The sequence below is a fragment of the Myotis yumanensis genome, unplaced genomic scaffold (assembly GCF_028538775.1).
Source record: "Myotis yumanensis isolate MYYU_CA2020_CCGP unplaced genomic scaffold, mMyoYum1.0.hap1 SCAF_4, whole genome shotgun sequence".
Classification (NCBI taxonomy): Eukaryota; Metazoa; Chordata; class Mammalia; order Chiroptera; family Vespertilionidae; genus Myotis; species Myotis yumanensis.
The window spans coordinates 82,046,512-82,066,219 of NW_027223755.1; the positions used below are offsets into that span (position 1 = coordinate 82,046,512).

Consider the following 19,708-nt stretch of genomic DNA (forward strand, 5'->3'; position numbering starts at 1 on the left):
CTCATTCTGGACAGGGGGTATGGATCAGTGTCCTGAGGGTTAACAGAAGTTGTTATGGGGCCTGCCTGGCACTCAACAGGCATTGAGAATTGCTAAATATTATTTTTAAAGCAGTTGTATTGAGATATACTAGTAATTCGTATGCTATACAATTCACTCATTTAAAATGTGTAATTCAGCCCTGGCCAGTGTGGCTCAGTTGGTTGTCCCGTGCACCAGGCGGTTGCCGGTTCAATTCCCGGTCTGGGGATTGATGTTTCTTTCTCTCTTTCTCCCTTTCCCTTCCTCTCTCCCTAAAATATCAATAAACTGCTTGTCTGGCATGACTCAGTGGTTGAGCATTGACCTATGAACAAGGAGGTCACGGCTCGATTCCCGGTCAGGGAACATGCCCAGGTTTCGGTCTCAATCCTCAGTGTGGGGCATGCAGGAGGTGGCTGATCAATGATTCTTTCTCATCATTAATGTTTCATTATTCTCTCCCTCTCCCTTCCTCTCTGAAAAAAATAAATAAAAAAAATCAATAAACTATTCTTTAAAAAAGTATACTTTTTAGTACATTCACAGAATGATGCAACCATCACTTTAAAAATATATATATATTTTAATGAGAGAGAGGAAGTGAGAGAGATAGAAACATCGATGAGAAAGGGACATCATCGATTGGCTGGCTCCTGCATGCCACCTGCTAGGGAGCAAGCTTACAACTGCAACCAGGGCATGTGCCCTGACTGGGAATCGAATTGATGAGCTCTTGGTTCCTGGGTCAATGCTCAACTGCTGGGCCACACCAGCCAGGCACCAAATTGATTTTAGAACATTTTTTGTGTAGCCTTCCAGCTTTAAGTGACTAATCCACTTTCTGTCTCTATGGACTTGCCTATTCTAGACATTTCATGCAAACGGAATCATACAATATGTGGCCTTTTGTGTATGGCTTCATCCACCTGGTACAGTGTTTTCAAGGTTCCACATTTTGGCTCTTCTGCTAGTGCTGCTTTGGACATTCAGGTAGTTACTATTATTATTATTATTATCATTATTATTATTATAAAATTTACTTACTAATTTTTAGAGAGAGAGAGAGAGAAACATCGATTTGTTATTCTACTTATTATGCATTCACTGGTTGTTTCTTGTATGTGCTCTAAACAGGGATTGACCTGCAACCTTGGTGTATTGGGACATCGCTCTAACCAAATGAGCTACCTGGCCAGGGTCAGGTAGTTATTATTAAAGTTACTGGCCTTGTACTCCAAGATAACAAGGCCTGAGCTCACAGGCCTGGTCTGAGCACAGAGAAGGGACAGAGCCTGGAGGATATTTTGTATCAGACTCATCACAAAAGGAGGCCTGGACAGTAGAGGTAAGAGGGATGGGGCAGCCACTTTCCTATCAGCAGGGAAGCCCAAGGTACATGGTGCTGAGTCAGACACTGGAGAGAGACCGGGACATCAGTGACCATGGGGTTGGGGACACAGGAGCCAGGAGAGCCCTTGTATGTGTGTTTGTCTGGAGGGGATGGGCAGGACCAGTGTGATCCAGCCATTGGCTGGCTCTGGGACCCTGGCAGGGACGGGCTGACCTCCTGGTTCAGAGGTCAAGGCTCAACCACTGAACCACGCCAGCTGGGCCAGACTGGTCCTTTCTTAGTTTTTCTCTCAACTTTTTATTTTGAAAAATTTAAAACCTACAAAAAAGTTGCAAGATTAGTGCAATGAACATTAATATAGCCTTCACCCAGGTTCACCAGTTGTTGACATTTTGCCACATTTGCGCACACTCTCTTCCCTCCCTGCACACATACTTTTTTTCCGAGAGGGACATGAATACACCGTGACAATGGCCTGCTCAGTACTCCAGCATGCCTTCCCCAAGAACAGGACATTTCTCATCAGAGGTTCTGGAACATGAGCAGGGCTGAGTACTGAGTCCTGCTGGCAAACTCAATGCCCCTTCACTGCCCAAGCATGAACCAGGAAGGCTCACTGGATGGGGGAGGCTTGGACTCAGCTAGCTTTCTTTCCCTTTCTTTCTTTCTTCTTCTTTCTTTCTTTCTTTCTTTCTTTCTTTCTTTCTTTCTTTCTTCCTTCCTTCCTTTCTTTCTTTCTTTCTTTCTTTCTTTCTTTCTTTCTTTCTTTCTTTCTTTCTCCCTTTCTCTCTCTCTCTCTCTCTCTCTCTCTCTCTCTCTCTCTCTCTTCCTTCCTTTCTTTCTTCTTCCTTGCTGTTTTTAAAAAATATATAATTTTATTGATTTCAGAGAGGAAGGGAGTAACCTGGGTATGTGCCCTTGACTAGAATTGAACCAGGGACCCTTCAGTCCGCAGGCCGACACTCTGTCCACTGAGCAAAACCAGCTAGGGCCTTTTTTCCCTTTTAAAAATAGGCTTTATTTTTGAGAAAAGTTTTAGACCTACAGAAAAATTGAGAAGATAGTACAGAGAGTTCTCATATAAACCCACACCCAGTTTTCCTACTATTCACACCCTATGTCAGCATGGCATATTTGCTTCAGTTAATATCCCTCGTCAGAGAAGGAGCTCCAGGAAGGGCTGAGGTTGAGAGTCCTGTCAGCCTGCTGAGATGGCGAAGAACCGGAACGGAGTTGATTGAAAAATAAAAAAATAAAAACATGGGAGGCCATCCATGGATGAATTGATGAAGAAAATGTGATATACATATCCTGTATAATAAAACATAATATGCAAATCGACTGAACTGCGGGACAACCGGTCGGCGGGGGGGGTGGGGGTGGCGAGCAGGTGGTGCCAGGCCAGTGGGCAGAGGGAGGGGACAGTGATTGGGGAGGGGGGGTGGCAGAGGTGACCAGCAGTGGCAGAGGGGCGATGGAGGTGGGGGGAGGGAAGCCAGACTGTGGCTTAGGCCAGACTGAGGGCTCCTGGACTGCAAGAGGGCACAGGCCAGGCTGAGGGAACCTGCTGCCCCACCTCCTCCCCCAGTGCACGAATTTATATATATGTAGTGGAACACTGCTCAGCAATAAAAAAGAATAAAATCTGCAACAACATGGATGAACCTAGATGGTATTAAGTTAACTGAAATAAGTCAGACAGAGAAAGACAAATACCATATGATTTCACTTACACATGGAATCTAAAAAACAAAAGAAACAAATAGACAAAGTAAAATAGAAATAGACCCATAGACACAGAGAACAAACTAATGGTTGCCAGAGGTGGTGGTGGGGGAGAGGGGTTGGGTAAAAACAGTAAAAGGGAGTAAGAGGTACAGATTTCCAGTTATAAAATAAGTCACAGGGATGTAGTGTACAGCCCAGGCAATGTGTCAATAACATAATAACTTTGTACAGTGACAGATGACTTATGTGGTGATCACGCCGTAAGGTATATAAATGTTGAATCATGATTGTTGTACATCTGAAACTACTATAATATTGTATGTCAACTATACTTTAAGTAAACAAATAAAAGACACATGGAACCCTTGTTGCACACTCAGGTATGTGGTGGGAGCTTCATATGGCCTGTAGGTGGGAAGGCCTGGCCTGGGTGGGCAGCTATAGAGTGATGCTGAGGAGTAGTGACACCAAGCCCGTGGCAGCTGGCCAGCCCCTAGCATCTTCAGTTCCCACAGCCCAGTTGGAGAGAGAAGCAGGGAGTGTGCAAAGTGAGGGAGGGGGTGAGGGTGTGATTGAGTGCTGGGGGTGAGTCCTCAGGCACATGTCAAAAGTTTAAACCGGTAGGTTAAGCCCTGCTATAAAGAGAACATTAAAACTAAAAAAAGTTCAAACCTAACCACAAACTGAGTCACTTTGTGGTTAGGTTTGAACAAATGTGGCTGCTCCAGGCCTGGCCCCGCCTTCTGCTCCCCAGCTGATGGGACAGGTAGGGGTGGGGTGTGCCCCTCCTTGGGACCAGTCTGATCCAGAGCTGTAAGTCAGCAATGAGGGCTGCTGGCCAGGCTGGGTCAGTGGGTGCATCTGGCATGAAGGCAAAAATCTGGCAGCTGGACGTTTGGGCCCCAAGAAGGCAAGGGGTCAGGATCTGTGTGTGTCAGGAATGAGCGTGGGTGGTGTCCACCCATCCATGCGGGGAGGCATGGGGCAGGAGGGAGGTGGGAGGCCTGGAAGGCCCGGCTGGGGGCCTCTGCACTGGGAGCGAGGGGTAATAAAATCTCTGAGTCACCTGGGGCCGGGGCACTGATGATCCCTAGACTTCTGGGGTTTGCCCCTGGCCTGTCACCACTGACTCACTGGCTGCCTGCCTGGCAGTGCCCTGATCAGCTGCTGGTTTCTCTCTCCCTCTTGGTGTGTCATGGAGGCAGACAGCTTCTCTGAAACCTGTCGTCATCAGGTGTATGCCCTGCCCAGGCTTCTTGAAGGAAAAGGGTCTGGGTTCCAGGATCCTCTGAGGCTATCACCAGAGGGGTAAAGAGGAAGCAGGTTGGGGTGACCCCACCCCCTGCCCTGGCTCTGCCCACTAGAGACCAGGCCTCTACTGGCTGCTCTGGGGGTCCTGGGTCAAGGTGAGCCCTCCATGAAGCCCCAGCTCTTCTTTCTGTTCTGAGGCTCCATTGTCCAACCAAAAGCAGAGCAGCCCTCTTATCAATTCTCCTACAATCAACCTCCCACACTGGTCCAGGTACCGCCCCATAAGTCATAGCTGGCCAGGCCTGTCCTTGCTCAAAGCCTGTCTATGGCTCCCTGTGCCTCTAAGCTCTGGGCCGGGCACTTGAGGCCTTTCCTAATGTGCCCAACTTGCTTTCCAGTCCAGCTCCATCGCCTGCCCAGCTCCAGACCCCTCAGAGGCCCCTTCTGCCCCTTGCCACTCCCGTTTTGGAGAGCTCTTTCTTCATAAGCTTCTAAGCTTTTACTTACCCTTCAGGTCTCCTCTTCCCCTGCCACCTCCTCCAGGAAGCCTGCCTGGGCCTCAGGTGGAGCTGTTTCCTCTCCAGAGTTCACACAGAGCTGGCTTCTCTGGTGTCAGGAATTGTCTACTTACTAGTAGATGGCGAGGTGGGGGCTCGAGGGCAAGCATCAGCCTAATTCCCTGCTGAGCTCCATGCCCAGCCCTGGGCCTGGCCCAGTGCAGGTCCTTACTACATCCTTTGTGAAAGAATAAAAGAAGAAACAAATGAAGAGTAATGAATGAGAGCGTGGGTGTAGAGGAAAGCCCCAGCGTCAGGGGCTTTCCTTTTTTGGTCATTATTCTGGTGGCCCTGGAATGTCACATCAGCAAGCAGAGCCTTAGTTTTCCCATCTCTAAAATGGGAATGATAAAGCCCTACATGGTTTTGTAGTAAGATCAAACGATTCCTTTTAATACTAAGGCACCTAGCCAAGTGCCTGGCCCATAGCAGATGCTTTAAAAATGTGTGCTAACCAACGGGGAGAGGGTGAAAGGATGCTTCCCTAGCTGGGGAGGGGTGAGGCTGGGCAGAATTGCCTATTGCCATCAAATTGGAAGGTCCTCAGGGACCTCCTGGCCTTCGGGGCCTCTCCTTCCAGGAAAGTTGAAGACACAACCATTAGAGAAGAGGACTGCCCTGGAGTGAGGGACGGGGAGCAGGGCGCGGGGTGGGTGGGAAGGAGGTCTCATGTCTGGGGCCCGGGATGGACCTCTCTGAGAACTAGGAGTGGCCTGGGAAGGGCTGGGCAGCTGGGTGGGATGGCGAGGAAAGCCAAGGTCATGAATGAATATCGGGCTTTTGCAACCACCAGACAGAAGCTGAAATCGGATGCACTCAGTCCCATCCTCTCTTTCAGTCTCCTCCCCTTTCACCTGTCTGAGCCCCTCTCAAAGCCCATTCACTGAGCTCCCAACCCCTCACTCAGCTGTTCCCTCTCTCTGAACCCATCTCCCGTCCCCAGAGGTCCTTGTCCGCCTGGACTGTGGGACTCCAGCCAGCAGGCAGTAGTGTGGCCTTGCTTCTGTTCCTTGGAGACTCCCCAGCTGTGGCCACCCCACCTCCACCTTCTCCCTCAGCCCACGTGGGGCCCAGCTTGGGGGCAGCACCGGCTCAGCCAGTCTGGCCAGCTGGGCAGCCAGGCCTCCTGTGTAATCAGGTCTGCCATGACCCAGTCTGGGGCCAAGTGAGAGGATGGCCACGGGGCTGGCTGCTGGCTGAGGCTCCGGGGGCTGCTTAGCCTGGGACCGGACCTCCACTTCTGAGCCCAGGGCCCTGGCTTTCTAGAGCCTGTGCTGGGCCGCTGGACCACTTGTCAAGGAGGCCAGAGGAATCTCAGTGGGCCCCAGCTCCTGAGGTCTGAACGGCCTTCCCAGTGCCTGGAAGGGAGGTGTCATCTTCCTTACCCAGATGGGGAAACTGTTGAGAGAGTTTAATTCTATTACCCAATGTCACCTAATTGGAAGTGGCAGAGCTGGGACTCCATCCAGGGAGGACTGGGGTTATTTCAGATGAGAGCCACAAAGGAGTCACCACATCCTCTTGTAGATTCTGAAAGTCCCAGCCCCGGGCCCATCGCTTCCAGAGCCAGGCAGGAGGCGGCCAGTCCATACCGGCCGGGTCTGAAACAGTAAAACTGTCTGCCTGCTTGCTATGAGATTCCAGGAGATCCTCCTTCGGAATAATTCGGGGAGATGGCTCTAAAGTGACCTGGTGACACATTCTTTACACCCACAGACGATTAGGACAACCCCTTGCAAATTATTTACTGAAATTAAAACATTTTTTTAAACATCATGGCCTTGTCGCTGGTTAAAAAAGAACAGGATTTTAACTTGTGTCTGTGGCCTGAGAAGTTAGTGAACTTCTGCCAAAATAAATAGTTTTGGACCAACTTCCAGCTAGACTAATATTTTAGCTGAGAGTGAGACTGCGCCCTTTCCTCCGCCCCCCCCCCCCCCCCCCCCCCCAGTTTTATAAAGATAGCACCCTGGCTGGTAGCTCAGTTGGTTAGAGCATTATTCCTATACACCAAGGTTTCAAATTCAATCCCCGGTCAGGGCACATACAAGAATCAACAAATGAATGCATAAATAGGTGGAACAAGAAATAAATGTTTCTCTCTCTGTCTCTCCCTTCCTCTCTCTCTAAAAATCAATGAAAATTTTAAAAGGTATTTATTATATCCTTAAACATACTTGTAATATTTATTTCCTTCGGATATTATAAGGATCAAAACATTACATCTGGCGGGGAGGAATAACTTTAGTTGGCACTGGCTCCCCTGGCCTTAGTCTTCCGTTCCCAGAAGATAAAGCATAAGGTTCTGGAGACCTGAATCTACTCGGTCATTCCCCTACGTCTCAGAGGGATCCATCCCAGGCCCAGACAGGAGACCTCCTTCCCACCCACCCTGCTCCCTGCTCCCTGCTCCCTGCTCCCTCTACCTCACTTCAGGCTCTGCGGTCCCTCTGGCTACCCTGGGGCGGGCTGGCGGGCCCAGCACTGGCTCTGGGCTCAGGGCTGGATGGTGGAATTTATTTGCACCTTCCCTAGGGACAGACACCCAAGGAGCTGAGTGCAGGGCGCGGAGGAGTGAGCTCTCACCTGGTGTGAGCAGGACCAGAGCGAGGGGAGTGACTCAAATTGGGCTCCTTCCTCCTCATGGTACTAAAACTTTTTCAGCTCACAAAGCATTTTCACATCCTCATCTCATTTCACATCTGCCTCAGATAGGAAGGGCGGGAAACTGAGGCTCAGAAGTGGCACTGGCTTCTCTGAGATCACAGGGCTGGCAAGATGGGTATGGGGTGGGCAGGGAGGGTGCACCGGTCTGTGGGAGAGAGAGAGCTGTCCTGGATAAAAACCAGTGTGGATGATACGGTTCTATTGGCATAAGACTCTACAGTGTATGTTGGCAGAAAGAAAAAGAAACAGTGCTAAGCCTGCCCCCTCTGCCCCAGAGCAAAGGTGGTGGATGGCAGACACATTATAAAGGAAAACGTTGTCTGAGCCGTTGGAGGCCAGGCTCAGGGAGCCAGAGTGAGGGTAGGTATTGGCTTGGCTGGTATTTTTCCTGCAGCAGGTGAGTGGGACCCAGCCAGTGTGGCTCCTGTAATAAATCAAGCATCAACAATTGTCTCTCCAGCTCCACTCATGTGCAGAGCTGCTCACAGCTCCCCCCAGGCCTCCCTCCTGCACCTCTACACCCGAGCTCCCCACAGACTTCCCCTGGCCCGGGCTTGCCCTTTGCCTTACTCCTTCTGCACCTGCGCTCCCCTGGCCTCTATCCCTCCCCCACAGCTGCTGTGCTTGGCCGGGCTGGGAAGGACAGCTTCTTAGTCACTTCTGTTGGGCCACAGGTGAAAAGCTATGGGGCCTGCATGCTTCCCCTCCCCCACGCCTGCTTTTCCAAGTGTCAGTTGGCTGTGTCCCAAGAGAACAGCAGTAGGACGTGCGAGATGGGGGAGGATGTTCTGGCCATCTGACCAACTCCCTTCTGTAATCAGAAAGCGTGCTGAAGGGCTGGGACACCAGATAAGGAACACCTGGGTACGGTGCCCACCACATCCTGGGCGAGCCCCTGCCCGCTCAGCTTGCCCATCTATGCAACGGCAGGAAGATCTCCTGCTCTGCCTACGGACGGACGGGAAGGCTGTGATGAAGTCATTGCGGAAAGCACTCATTGTCAGTTTTGAAGGGTAGTTATCTCTGTGCTCAGCTCACATGCCCCGGTGTGTACTGTTCCTCAGAGCCTTGTAAGGTAAACCCTGGGAGGCGTGGTCCAGGTAGAAACCATCCGATTGTGTTGGTGTGTGTTCTGGTGTGTGTGTGTTGGGGGAGGGGGGGTGGGGAAAGGCGCTGGGAATATGGAGAATGACTTCTGCATTATTGACCACCTGGAGCATTAATTGAGCACCTACTATGAGTCAATGCCTGTGGGAGCTCTGAGGTTGAGTAAGTTATTGCCTTTGTCCTCCAGGAGCCCCCAGCCTCAGAGGGGAGACACAACACAAGACCTCAATGCCCTCATTATGTTAGATTGTCCCAGCCAGCCTTGTGCTTCATCAGGTGTCTCAAGTGCCTCCCGTGTGCGGAGGGCTCGCAGATGGCTTCAACCCAAATCACGCATGCTCAATGGTCCTCTGGCAGGAAGCTCCAGGCCCTCCCATCTCCCAGAATCAGTCACCCCAGGGTGCCATGCAAGATGCTGGACAATGCCGGGCGCTCAGGGACATAGCAGAGCCCTGGCCCCCAGGCGTCCTTCCCCACACCCCCTCCGCAAGCTGGAGAAGAGGAACATGCAGTGGCCATGTAGATCAAGCGTTCCCTCCACCCAGCTGGGAGGAACCTCAGCCACTCTCTCACCCCTACGGCGCTCCTTCCTCTAGGTCCCTTCAGCCCCCTGCCTGGAACCGGGTCCTTCCCGATCCTGGATCCCCTGCCCTGCCTTACCTCCACCCTGTTCCCAGAGACACCTTCCTAAAAGGTGTGTGGAATCCTCCAACTGGCACCCAGTGCCCTTGCTCATCCTGTGCTTCTGTGTACAGCCCTGGGGCTTGGAAAGCAGAGATTTCTGGCCCTTTCACTCGAGCCCTTCCCCCACACCCCCAGTCTCTGTCAGACTGGATTCCTCGTTCCCAGAATATTTTCCTCCCTTGGGGTACCTTTGCTCTTGACGTTCTCTCTCCCCGGATGTCCTCCTCCACCCAGTTCTGCCGCCTCGCACAACTCCAGGGGGACCCATTCATGACGATTTCTGTCATCAGTGCCCTCCGCATATAACCTGAGAAATCAGCGCCCCTTCCCTGTCCGGCCTCCTCCTCAGAACCCCACCTCTACCCTGGTCCGAGTTTTCTCTTCCTTTGAAGTCTCACGGGACTTTGCTTCCATCCAGGACCGCTGTGTGTGTCTTCACAGAGTCAACACCCATTTGCTGGGCTGATGTCCCCGGGGTCTGGCCCATGGCTTGCTCTTGGTGACTTCCTCTACCCAGTTCTGGCCAAGCAGGTCAGCCTGGCAGGAATGAAGCCCACTGGCTGAGATTTCCACGTGGGGGGGAAGGAGGCTTCCTTCTCTCTTTGGCCAAAATGGCATCACTTCCAAGGCCCCCAAACCTGGCAGGGCAGCCAGTGGTGACGGTGAGAGACGGGGAGGGTGGGTGATGGACCCCGGGGTCCTGGCCCCCAACTCCTCATTCCCCCAAGCTGACCTCATTAGGTCAATGTGGAGACTATGGTGAGACAACTGCATCGTCAATGCGTCAATGCGTCAATGCGTAGTGATCAGGCCAGCAATGCAGGTGATAAGGATGCAACAACAGTCATCAAAGCGGGGCTGCTCTGACTTTCCTAGGACTTCCTTCTCACCTTCATCCTTCCTGAGGGTCACCCCGCTCTCCCCAGTCCAACCAACCAAGCCTGGAATGAGGTAGTCCCCGGGCCCTGGGGTGTGGTAACCCTGGTTGTTTTCAGGTCCTGATCTTGGCCCCCCCCCCCCCCCCCGCCGCTCCCCCCCCCCCCCCTTTGCAATTCCAGGTGCCCGGGGAGCTATGACTCAGTGTCTGACCTCAGCATGGGCCCGGGTGCAGGGGGAGAGGGCAGTTTCCTATGAGATTGTGACTCAGGGGCCCAGGGCTGGGGAGGTAAAGCACCTTTGTTGGCCTGGGCTCAGGAATCCAGAGAAACTGGTCAGGGAAAGGCCCCGGGGACTGAAACCCCTCCCTCTGTCCCCGCCCCTCCAGGGAGCCATATAACCGCCCCACGATCACTCCAGCGCTAGTGCGAGTAGCAGCTGTCGGCTGGAAGGAACTGGTCTGTCTGGTCACACTCACTGAGCTGGCTTCTGACTCTTGGGAGAGACCTTCACAGCTGCTCCGACTGCCTTCTTCGCCTTTGCCTTCGCCTTGGACTCGCAGTGAAAGGCCTCCCTGTGGACACTGAGTGACCATCCCCAGCACTTGGATTTCTACAGCGCCCAGGGCCAGACCCCCAAAGACTCTGAGATCCTAGACCCCGGCAGACGCGGAACGATGGCCTCCATGGGGCTACAGGTGATGGGCATCGCGCTGGCCGTGCTGGGCTGGCTGGGCGCCATCCTGAGCTGCGCGCTGCCCATGTGGCGCGTCACGGCCTTCATCGGCAGCAACATCGTCACCTCGCAGACCATCTGGGAGGGCCTGTGGATGAACTGCGTGGTGCAGAGCACCGGCCAGATGCAGTGCAAGGTGTACGACTCCATGCTGGCGCTGCCGCAGGACCTGCAGGCCGCCCGCGCCCTCATCGTCATCTGCATCGTCGTGGCTGTGATGGGCGTGCTGCTGTCTGTGGTGGGTGGCAAGTGCACCAACTGCGTGGAGGACGAGAGCACCAAAGCCAAGATCATGATTGTGGCGGGCGTGGTGTTCATCCTGGCCGGCCTGCTGGTGATGGTGCCCGTGTCCTGGACGGCCAACACCATCATCCGAGATTTCTACAATCCGCTGGTGGCCTCTGGTCAGAAGCGGGAGATAGGGGCCTCGCTCTACGTGGGCTGGGCAGCTGCTGGCCTGATGATGCTTGGGGGGGCCCTGCTCTGCTGCAACTGCCCACCCCGCACTGACAAACCCTACTCGGCCAAGTATTCTGCCGCCCGCTCCGCCCCTGCCAGCAACTACGTGTAAGATGCCACCGCTCAACTCTGTTCAGACTTTGTTTCTCCCTGGACTCAGCTCAGTGCAGCTTGTAACCCTAGGACGGCCCTGCCGTGGCCCGCAGGCTGCTGGGGGATGGGCGAGCAGGGACTGAGACAGGACATTGGCCGGCAGCCCTCAGCCCCTTCTGGCCCTCTCGGATACCTTCCTGAGGCCTCCTCTACGCTACAAGGACGGACTGAAAGACTTCCTAGCCACCTTCCTCTGCATGGATATGGACACGGGGGCGGGGGGTGTGGGGGGGGGGGCAGCAAACGGGCATGTCAGTGGAGTGGGGAGCTGGCTCTTGCTGGCCAGGACAGCTCAGCCCTGACTCTACTTGGGATCTCTGACTGGGTGCCCTGCCAATGCCTGTGTTGGCCACTGTTCTTTGATCATCCCCTCTCCCTCCAAGTGCATCCTGTGGAAACCTGTGGCCGTGAGAATGGCTGGGGCCTCACCCACCCACCTGCCTATGGAGCAGAGTTGACAGACGGGTTTAGAAGGGAGGGGTGAAGGTGCTACAAACTGGTTTGGGTAGTGGTGGGGGAGGGGGCTGTAGAGGCAGCCCTGGCTGCCCGAACCTCTTCTCACCCACCCTGTAGCCTCAGTGGCTTCAGCAGGAGAACCCTGGGCCCCTTGACACTGGCCACCTCCACCTGCCAATGCGAAGGTCATTGGCTGGCCTGGGGGAGGCAGAGGGGACGGAATCACTCTGGCCTTCATCCTGGGGCTTTTTCCTGCCTCCTCTGTGGTCTGTTTTGTAATTTAAGATCCATTTGTCACGGTAATTACTATTATTTTCTACAATAAATGGGACCTGTGCACAGGAAGACTCTGTATGTTTCTGATTTCAGCTGTGGAGGTGGGCAGGGCAGGGGTGGAGGGGGTCAGCGAGGGGTAGGACCACTGTGTCTAGCCTGGTTGGGAACTTAAAAAACTGGTTTTTCGTGGAAAAAAAAAAAAAAAAAAGGAACTGGCCTGACCTTTGGAATCACCTTGTTCGAGCCCTTCAGTTATTAGAGGGTGAAGCCCATATACAGGGAAGTGCGTGCCCAGAACCCCGGTGAAGTGTTGGGGACTTTAGGAGGGAGGGCGGATGGGGACATCCAGACCTAGTGAATGGGCCACCTGTTCTCTCCCTGTTTGTCCCAACTTTGTCTGGGCAGCCAGGCTGGTCTGCTCACGCTTCCTCTGGGCTTTTGCTTAGATTTCCCTGCCTTGAGCATGGAATGCTTTTTCCTTTCCCCACCCCTCTGAAGCCTGCTCATCCTGAAGGCCCAGCTTGGAGCCTCCTCCCCCACAAAGCCTTCCCACCTGCTTGGAGGAATTATTATCAGCCCTGGTCATGGGGCAGCCTCCAAGCCTCACCCTGAGTTCCGATCTCTTTGGAGATAAAGTAACCGAGTCCTGGACATGTGAAAGTGTTTGGCCAAGGCCCAGAGGCAGGCATGCACGTTTCCTGTTTGGTGAGTTAGAGGTGAGAGGGCCCATCAGCCTGGGAAGAGTCATAAAGTCCCATCTTTGGCCCTGTCGTGTCTGGCTCAGGGACCACCGGGGTGGGGGCCCTCTCTATCCAGTCTCTTCTCACTTCTGTCCTCCACAGGGACAATGTCACTTTTTCCCTGGGTGAGAGAACTGCAGAGTCAGAATCCTGTTGCCCCTCTGGGACTCATTTAATAGGCAGAGCTTTCCTGAGAAGCCAGGTTGGTGCAGTGGCCCCATTTCACAGATGAAGTACCGAAGGCCCGAGGACAGGCCTGGATGAAGTCACCTGGAAGGTCAGAGGCCAGTGAGGGGCTGAGCACTGGGCCTTACTGCCTCCACCTGGGCCACCTGCCGCTTTCGGTAGAGGTAGACAATGCCGGAGATGAAGCCACCGCTGTCAGAAGTGCCAGGCACCGCCTCGAGCTTGGTGGTAGCCAGTTCCCACCGGTCCACAGGCCAGGCCACCAGGCGTTCCCACTCCCTGGCCTGCTCCAGCTTGTCCAGGGTGGCCTCCAGGGCCTCCTTGTATTGCAGGTTGGAGGGGTTGGTCCTGGTGGTCAGACACACCAGTCCACCTGGGGAGGAATGGGGGGAAGGGAGGTGAGAGGCAGGAGCCAAAGTTCCAGGTTAGTGGTCCCCTTTCCTTCTGGCTCATGTCCTCAAGGACATAAGTTCTCCCAGTTTACACCCAGGCCAGCCTTTTCCTATCTCCGAGCCTGTGGTGCTTGCTCACCATTTCCACCTTCAGGAATCACCTCTGCTTCTCTAGCTTGAATGCCTCCCATGTACCCTTTACGGCCCAAGTATCCTTTATGCTGGGAATTCTTATTTCTCTGGACAGAGGGGGCTCCCTCCTCACCACTCACCCAGCGCCTCTGCTGGAGGACATGGCTGTGCCTGGATGCACAGGAAGGAAGCACACGGCCTTGGACCTGTCCCTTCACCTCCCCGAGTCTCAGTTTCTCGCTTGCAGAGGCGGGTTAATGAGTTACCCTGTCCCAGAAAGGCCAGTGCAGTCAGTAAGCACTGGCTGAAGGAATGAGTGGTTTCGCCCCTTCAAATCTTTTCGGGGCACCCACAGTATGCCCAGTGCAGGCTCAGATACACTTAGATACTGGTGTCTGAAGGATTTCCTGGAGGAAGGGGTGAGGAGAAGCAGGCCTTGCTGGCGGAGAGGGGCTGTGAGAGGAAAGACTCTGAAGGGGGAGCCTGTGACCTGTGGGCAGGCAGACAGGGCTCTGGCCAGCTGAGGGGCCTGGTGAGCACAGGCTGGGCTCTGAGGCCTGGTCTTTACTGGTTCAGGCAATGGGAATTTCCTGTCCTGAGCCCAGTCACTACCTCTTTCTCTGACCCCACCAATGTCCCTACATCGGTCAGCCTCCATGGTTCCGAGGCCGGCCCCGACCTGCCCAGGCTTAGCCACAGCCTGTGCTGCGTGCGCCCCTGCAGGGAGATGCAATCTTGCTGTGACAGGGGCACCTTTGGGGCTTCCTGGTCCTGATTGCAGCCACGTCAGGGCCTCATGACCCTCAGACTCCACGCTCCTTTCTGCCTGTAACTTCACTTAGGCCAGTGGTTCTCAACCTTCTGGCCCTTTAAATACAGTTCCTCATGTTGTGATCCAACCATAAAATTATTTTCGTTGCTACTTCATAACTGTAATGTTGCTACTGTTATGAATCGTAATGTAAATATCTGATATGCAGGATGGTCTTAGGCGACCCCTGTGAAAGGGTCGTTTGATCGCCAAAGGGGTCTCGGCCCACAGGTTGAGAACCACTGACTTAGGCTGTGTCCCTGTGTGGACTGCCGCCACTCCCCATCCCAGCCCTGGTCTTCCTCCCCTGGGCCCTGCCATGGATGTAGCCCAAGTGTTTGGGAAGCAGGGACATGGTGGGTTGGTGATGGAGCCCAGAGGGCAGGGTGTATACTTTCTCCTCAGAGCAGAGGCAGGCACAGGGCAAGACACACAGTAGCAATGCATTAGCCCCATTTCACAGAAGAGGAAACTGAGACCAGGAAAGAACGACTCATCTAACAGTCATCCATGAGTTAGTGAGGAAGCTGGAAGATGAAGGAACTGAATTGAGACTTTAAACCAAGACTAAAGCAAAGGCCTTAGAGATATTATTTCACCCAATCATCATGGTAATCCTATTAGGAAGGGACTATGCCTACAGAGAGAGGAGTGGAGTTATTCCTGGTTGCCTAATGAATAAGAAGCAAGGAGGCCACTTGTCTGCCCTGCTTGTTTGCCTGGGTCAGCATTCAGCAGCTGGTGGCTGAGATGTTAGGCGAGGCTGTGTGACCCTAGGCAAGACCATGCCCCTTGGTTGGCCTCAGGAATTCTGAGGCTTGAGCCTTTGGGTGTGGAGAGGGTAAGGTGTCTGGGGTTGGTGAGGCGGCTTCTCACCTGGCTTGGTAACTCGCAGGAGCTCGGGTATCGCACTACAGGGCACCTGGCCGTCACTGAGGGCACCCACCATCAGCACTGCGTCATAGGTCCCTGTGTGAAGTGTGCAGATGTGGTGTGGTGGTTTGTCTTTGGTGTGGCCTCAGACCACCTTGGAGGATGGTATCCATGGTGGGTGTGGGGAGGGACCAGGCCAGCCACGAGTGTCTGCAGGACCCAGATCCCGGGGGGGATATGGCAGGTTAGCCCAATTCTGGTCCGAGGTCAGATCATGGGGAGAGAGAGCTCAGAGAGGGGCTCCCGGGACCTCAGAGAGGGTCTTAGTGAGGCACTGGGAGGCTCAGAGGGGAATGAAGGCTCAGCATAGAAGGGGGCTCGTGGAGGGCTCAGCAAGGGGGTGGAAACTTGGCAAGAGAAAGGGGCCCTGTCAAGGGGGCCTTGGGGTGTTAGGGTACAGGAGGAAGTACCTTCAGGGCTGGGCAGAGGCTCCTGGCCCAGGGTGCAGAGGCTGAGGCGCTGGTAGAGGCCGCGGGCCCGGGCCTGTTCCAGCATCCCTGAGCTCCCATCCACTCCATGCAGCTGGAGGAAGCCTCGGGCCTGCAGCTGGGGTGGGAGGGCTGTCACAGTTCACACCTGCCACCTCCCAGAGGGGTCCCTGCACCTTAAGGAGAGCAGTGGGCCTGTAGTGAATGTAGCCCAAGTGTTGGGGAACCAGTGAACTGGGGCCAGGGTCGCAAGAAATGTGAGCACGTGGGGGGCTTACAAGAGGGCAGGGGATCTGGGCAGGCCTCACCTCGGCAGCCACCAGTCCGGTGCCACAGGCCACATCCAGGATCAGGGCGGCTTGGGGTGGGCCTGGAAGGGCTTGGGTGAGGCAGTCCACTGCAAGGTTGGGGGCACGGTACTGCAGGGCAGCCACATCCTGGGGACAGAGTGCTGAGCTGACTACCACCCTGTGTCCTAGTGTCTGGGAGCCTCAGTGTGGGGTGGTCTAGGAGTCAGCCAGGCTAAGCTGTGTGTGTGTGTGTGTGTGTGTGTGTGTGTACACGCTCTGGTGGCCAGGCCCGCTGGGACTGCAGTGAGAGACAGGCATGAGGTGCTATCCTCTCAGCCCACTGCCGAGACCTGTTCTGCTGGCCAAGGCAGTGCTCCGTGCTTAGTCCATAGTGGCCCTTCAATGGCACCTCCTTCAGGCAGGCAGTCCTTCTGCCTGGGCTGCAGTCCCGAAGTGGGGAGGGAGGTCTTGGCCCCTGATCTCCAGGGGCTGCCACTGTGGAGTGATGGGGCTGGTCGGAGGGCAGGGCTGCGGTGTGTGGGCAGAAGAGGGGGCAGTTCAAGAGGGAACAGGACTGCAAGGTTGCGCCCAGGTCTCACTTCATTCTCACAAGCCGCCCTGGGATGCAAGGCTACCTATTCCCGGTGTACAGATGGGAAAACTGAGGCTGGGCGAGCAAGGGAGGCGGAGGACCCCGCGGGTTTACCTGGTCATAGTCCGAAGCCCAGCAGTCATAGAAGCGCAGCTTCTGGGCCAGGTCGGTGATGCCGTGCGAGGCCCCGACCCGCGCCCGCACCTGGGACAGGCTTCCGCCCTCCTCCTGAGCCATCCTCCTGCTGGGAAAAGGCCTCCGGATCCCGAGGTCCAGCTCAATTTCCACCCCCACCCGTCCCACCCGCCTTGCACAGCAGAGGCTCTCCGGGCGCCGCACACTCCCATTGCACAGGCGGGGACCCTGAGCAGAGCATGCACACCTGGGGTTCAGGGCTGGGGAAGGGGTTCCAGCGGCGGGAGGGAAGGCCTGCCCGGACCTCCCCGACCCCCGCAGCCGGGAGCGGGTTTCCAGGGCCAAAGGTCTCTCCGGCGGTAGGAAGAGTGAAGGGGGGAGGGGGTTAGAACTTACCTCCGCTCGGACCGCGGGGTGGGGGGGAGGGTGGGCGGGGGCTGGAACTCCCCGAGGGTCTGCGTGGCTAGCCTGGCCCCGCCCCCACCGCCCGCGACGATTGGCTTTCTTCTAAGAAAAACTACCCAATCAAAGAAGTCGCTGGCAGTCCGCCCCTCCACCATCAGCCAATGGGCTCAAAGTCTTGGCCCGCCTCCAGCCCGGGAAGACTGCTTTGCGGTGTTTTCTCGGTGGCGGAGTGGGTGGACTTCTCGGTGCTTTCCCGGCTCCGGCGTTCTGTGTGCTTCCTAGAAAGCCACGAGCGTTTAGGCAGTGGGAGCCCCTGAGTTCTTAGGGGCGCGAGAGGGAGCTAACAACAAGCAAAACTGGTGCCGGACCTCGCCCCCAGGGTGGCCATGACTCCCCTGGCATATCACTGATCATGTGGTTTAGACCCCCTGACCTTGCCTATCTCTGGGCTGGTCATGTGGCTTAAACACATCATATTTCCTCCCTAGAGATAACATCTCGGTTTCAGTTGTATTGCAGCTCCAGGCCCAGAAAAGCAACAAAACCAGGTGGCCAGGCCAGGGCTAATGACCCCTCGGGCTGACCCATCAGTGGGAGACCAAGGCCCTGGAAGGGCACACTTGGAAACGCTGATGAATATTCTATTGAGATCCTCCCCGAACACCTCCCCTGACCTCTCAGCCTTTAAAACCCTCCAGGCAAGGAGCCAGAGCGAACTCCCTCCTGGGAGCCCACACACTCCTTTCCCTTTCCTCACGGCCATTCAACTCCTAAACTCGAAGGGACCCCATGCAACTTGCAACCAGGGGAGTAGTGGGCAGCAGCAGCTTCTCCCGGGCTAAACCCTTGAACCTGTTCCCAAGGCCCCCTTCTCTCTGACTCTCCAGGGAGCTAAAGCAGCCTTGGTTCATTCCTTTCCCGTCACATTTCTGACAGCCAGAGCAGCCCTGCCTCGTCTCTCTCCTGTAGCTCCTTCTAGCCCAAGCCTTTCCTTGTGTCACTGTCCCCAGCTTTAATAAATGTACTCAAAATCGCCGGGACTTGTGTTAGGAAATCTTTCATGCATGAAGTTAAGAACCCACACACTATAGGCTGGCTCAAGGCAGACCTGCTCCAGGCCTGGTTCGTTGCCAGTAACAAAACCTTGTTATGACATCATTACAATACTCAGCTCATGTGAACTTGGAAAAAAACAAACAAACAAAAAAACCTCTTTCCTTTTGTACATCTCATCCAAGTGCCCTTCTAGTTGATGGATGGGATGCTGCTCCATTCATGAATCACTTAATAAAGCCAATTAGATCTTCAATTTACTTGGCTTAATTACGTTCTTTAACAAGAGTTGAAGTATTCCATTTCTAGACCTGGACAATAAAAAACAGCTACTATCTGATTCTCTATGAAGTGGGCCCAAGCACCCAGAGGACATCAGGGCTACAAGATGAAGGAGTCTGTGTGGAGCAGTGCCCTCTCCATCAATCTGCATTGGACTGTAACTGTGAAAAATAATACAAGCAGAGCTACTTTTTGACGTTGGAGCTACCATCCCAGAGTAACTGCCTTGAAGGTCTTACTACTCAAATCTTTGGTATATTAAAAGTAGGCAAAATAACCTTTGGACTGGGCTTAAAGCAGCATTGCATTCAAACAACTGTTTGTAAAGCTAATAAAAAAAAAAGCAGACATTATGACTACTCGAGTGAAAATTAAAGACCTTCTTAGAATTAGCATCACTATGTTAGCTTATTTGCACCTATAGAAATTCCTTCCTTTGGTTCATGTAGTTACCCCCTCTCCTTTCTCATAAATACCCCTTGCTTTCACCTCCTAATTGGATACTATATGAGTTTCTGCCTAAATCAGTGTACAACAGCTCTGTGGATGAAAAAAAAAAGGGTTCTATGACATTCCTAATGAAAGGGAGTACCAATTAGTTGATTTATTGGTGGCATTCCTCTTCTAGGACAGCAGGATAATGTGATGTCTGTGTGAGCCATTCCCACATAGGCAAGTATACACAGGCACATGGCTTTAAGACCACACTGATGCCTTGGTAATGAAAAAAAATACAAAAACATTCTATATACATATATTATTAGCAGTTAGTGACTGGGCCAACACTTAGTCATAAAAGTTTGCCTTTTGCATGTTGTCTAATTATCATTTTTCCTCAAATTTTGCATTATAGGACTACTGTTCGAAGATTTTTGGAAGAAAACTGAAAACGGCATAAAGTGAAGACCGACATTAAAATGAGGTGAAAGAAAACTATAGTGGCATAGAAAAAGTATAAAGCTCAGTTAGTTTTTATTATTATTATTATTATTATTATTAAAAATTAAT

The 19,708-nt window shown here is 53.7% G+C and overlaps 2 protein-coding genes across 2 annotated transcripts; one reads left to right on the forward strand and one right to left on the reverse strand.

The window, feature by feature from the left end:
• Positions 1-10,650: 10,650 nt before the first annotated feature.
• Positions 10,651-12,390, forward strand: CLDN4 (claudin 4). Its single transcript, XM_070412786.1, has one exon. It carries the CDS (start codon positions 10,919-10,921, stop codon positions 11,546-11,548), a length of 630 nt encoding a protein of 209 aa, XP_070268887.1. The 5' UTR covers positions 10,651-10,918; the 3' UTR covers positions 11,549-12,390.
• Positions 12,098-17,165, reverse strand: METTL27 (methyltransferase like 27). The gene is given in 6 exon segments (XM_070412784.1): positions 12,098-13,498; positions 13,500-13,620; positions 15,459-15,551; positions 15,926-16,061; positions 16,252-16,380; positions 16,940-17,165. Coding segments are annotated over 6 exon segments (729 nt in total). The 5' UTR covers positions 17,063-17,165; the 3' UTR covers positions 12,098-13,371.
• Positions 17,166-19,708: the final 2,543 nt, after the last annotated feature.

What these genes read in the sequence shown, in the direction of transcription:
- CLDN4 (XM_070412786.1), top strand. Translation starts at nt 10,919, where the DNA reads ATGGCCTCCATGGGGCTACAGGTGATGGGCATCGCGCTGGCCGTGCTG.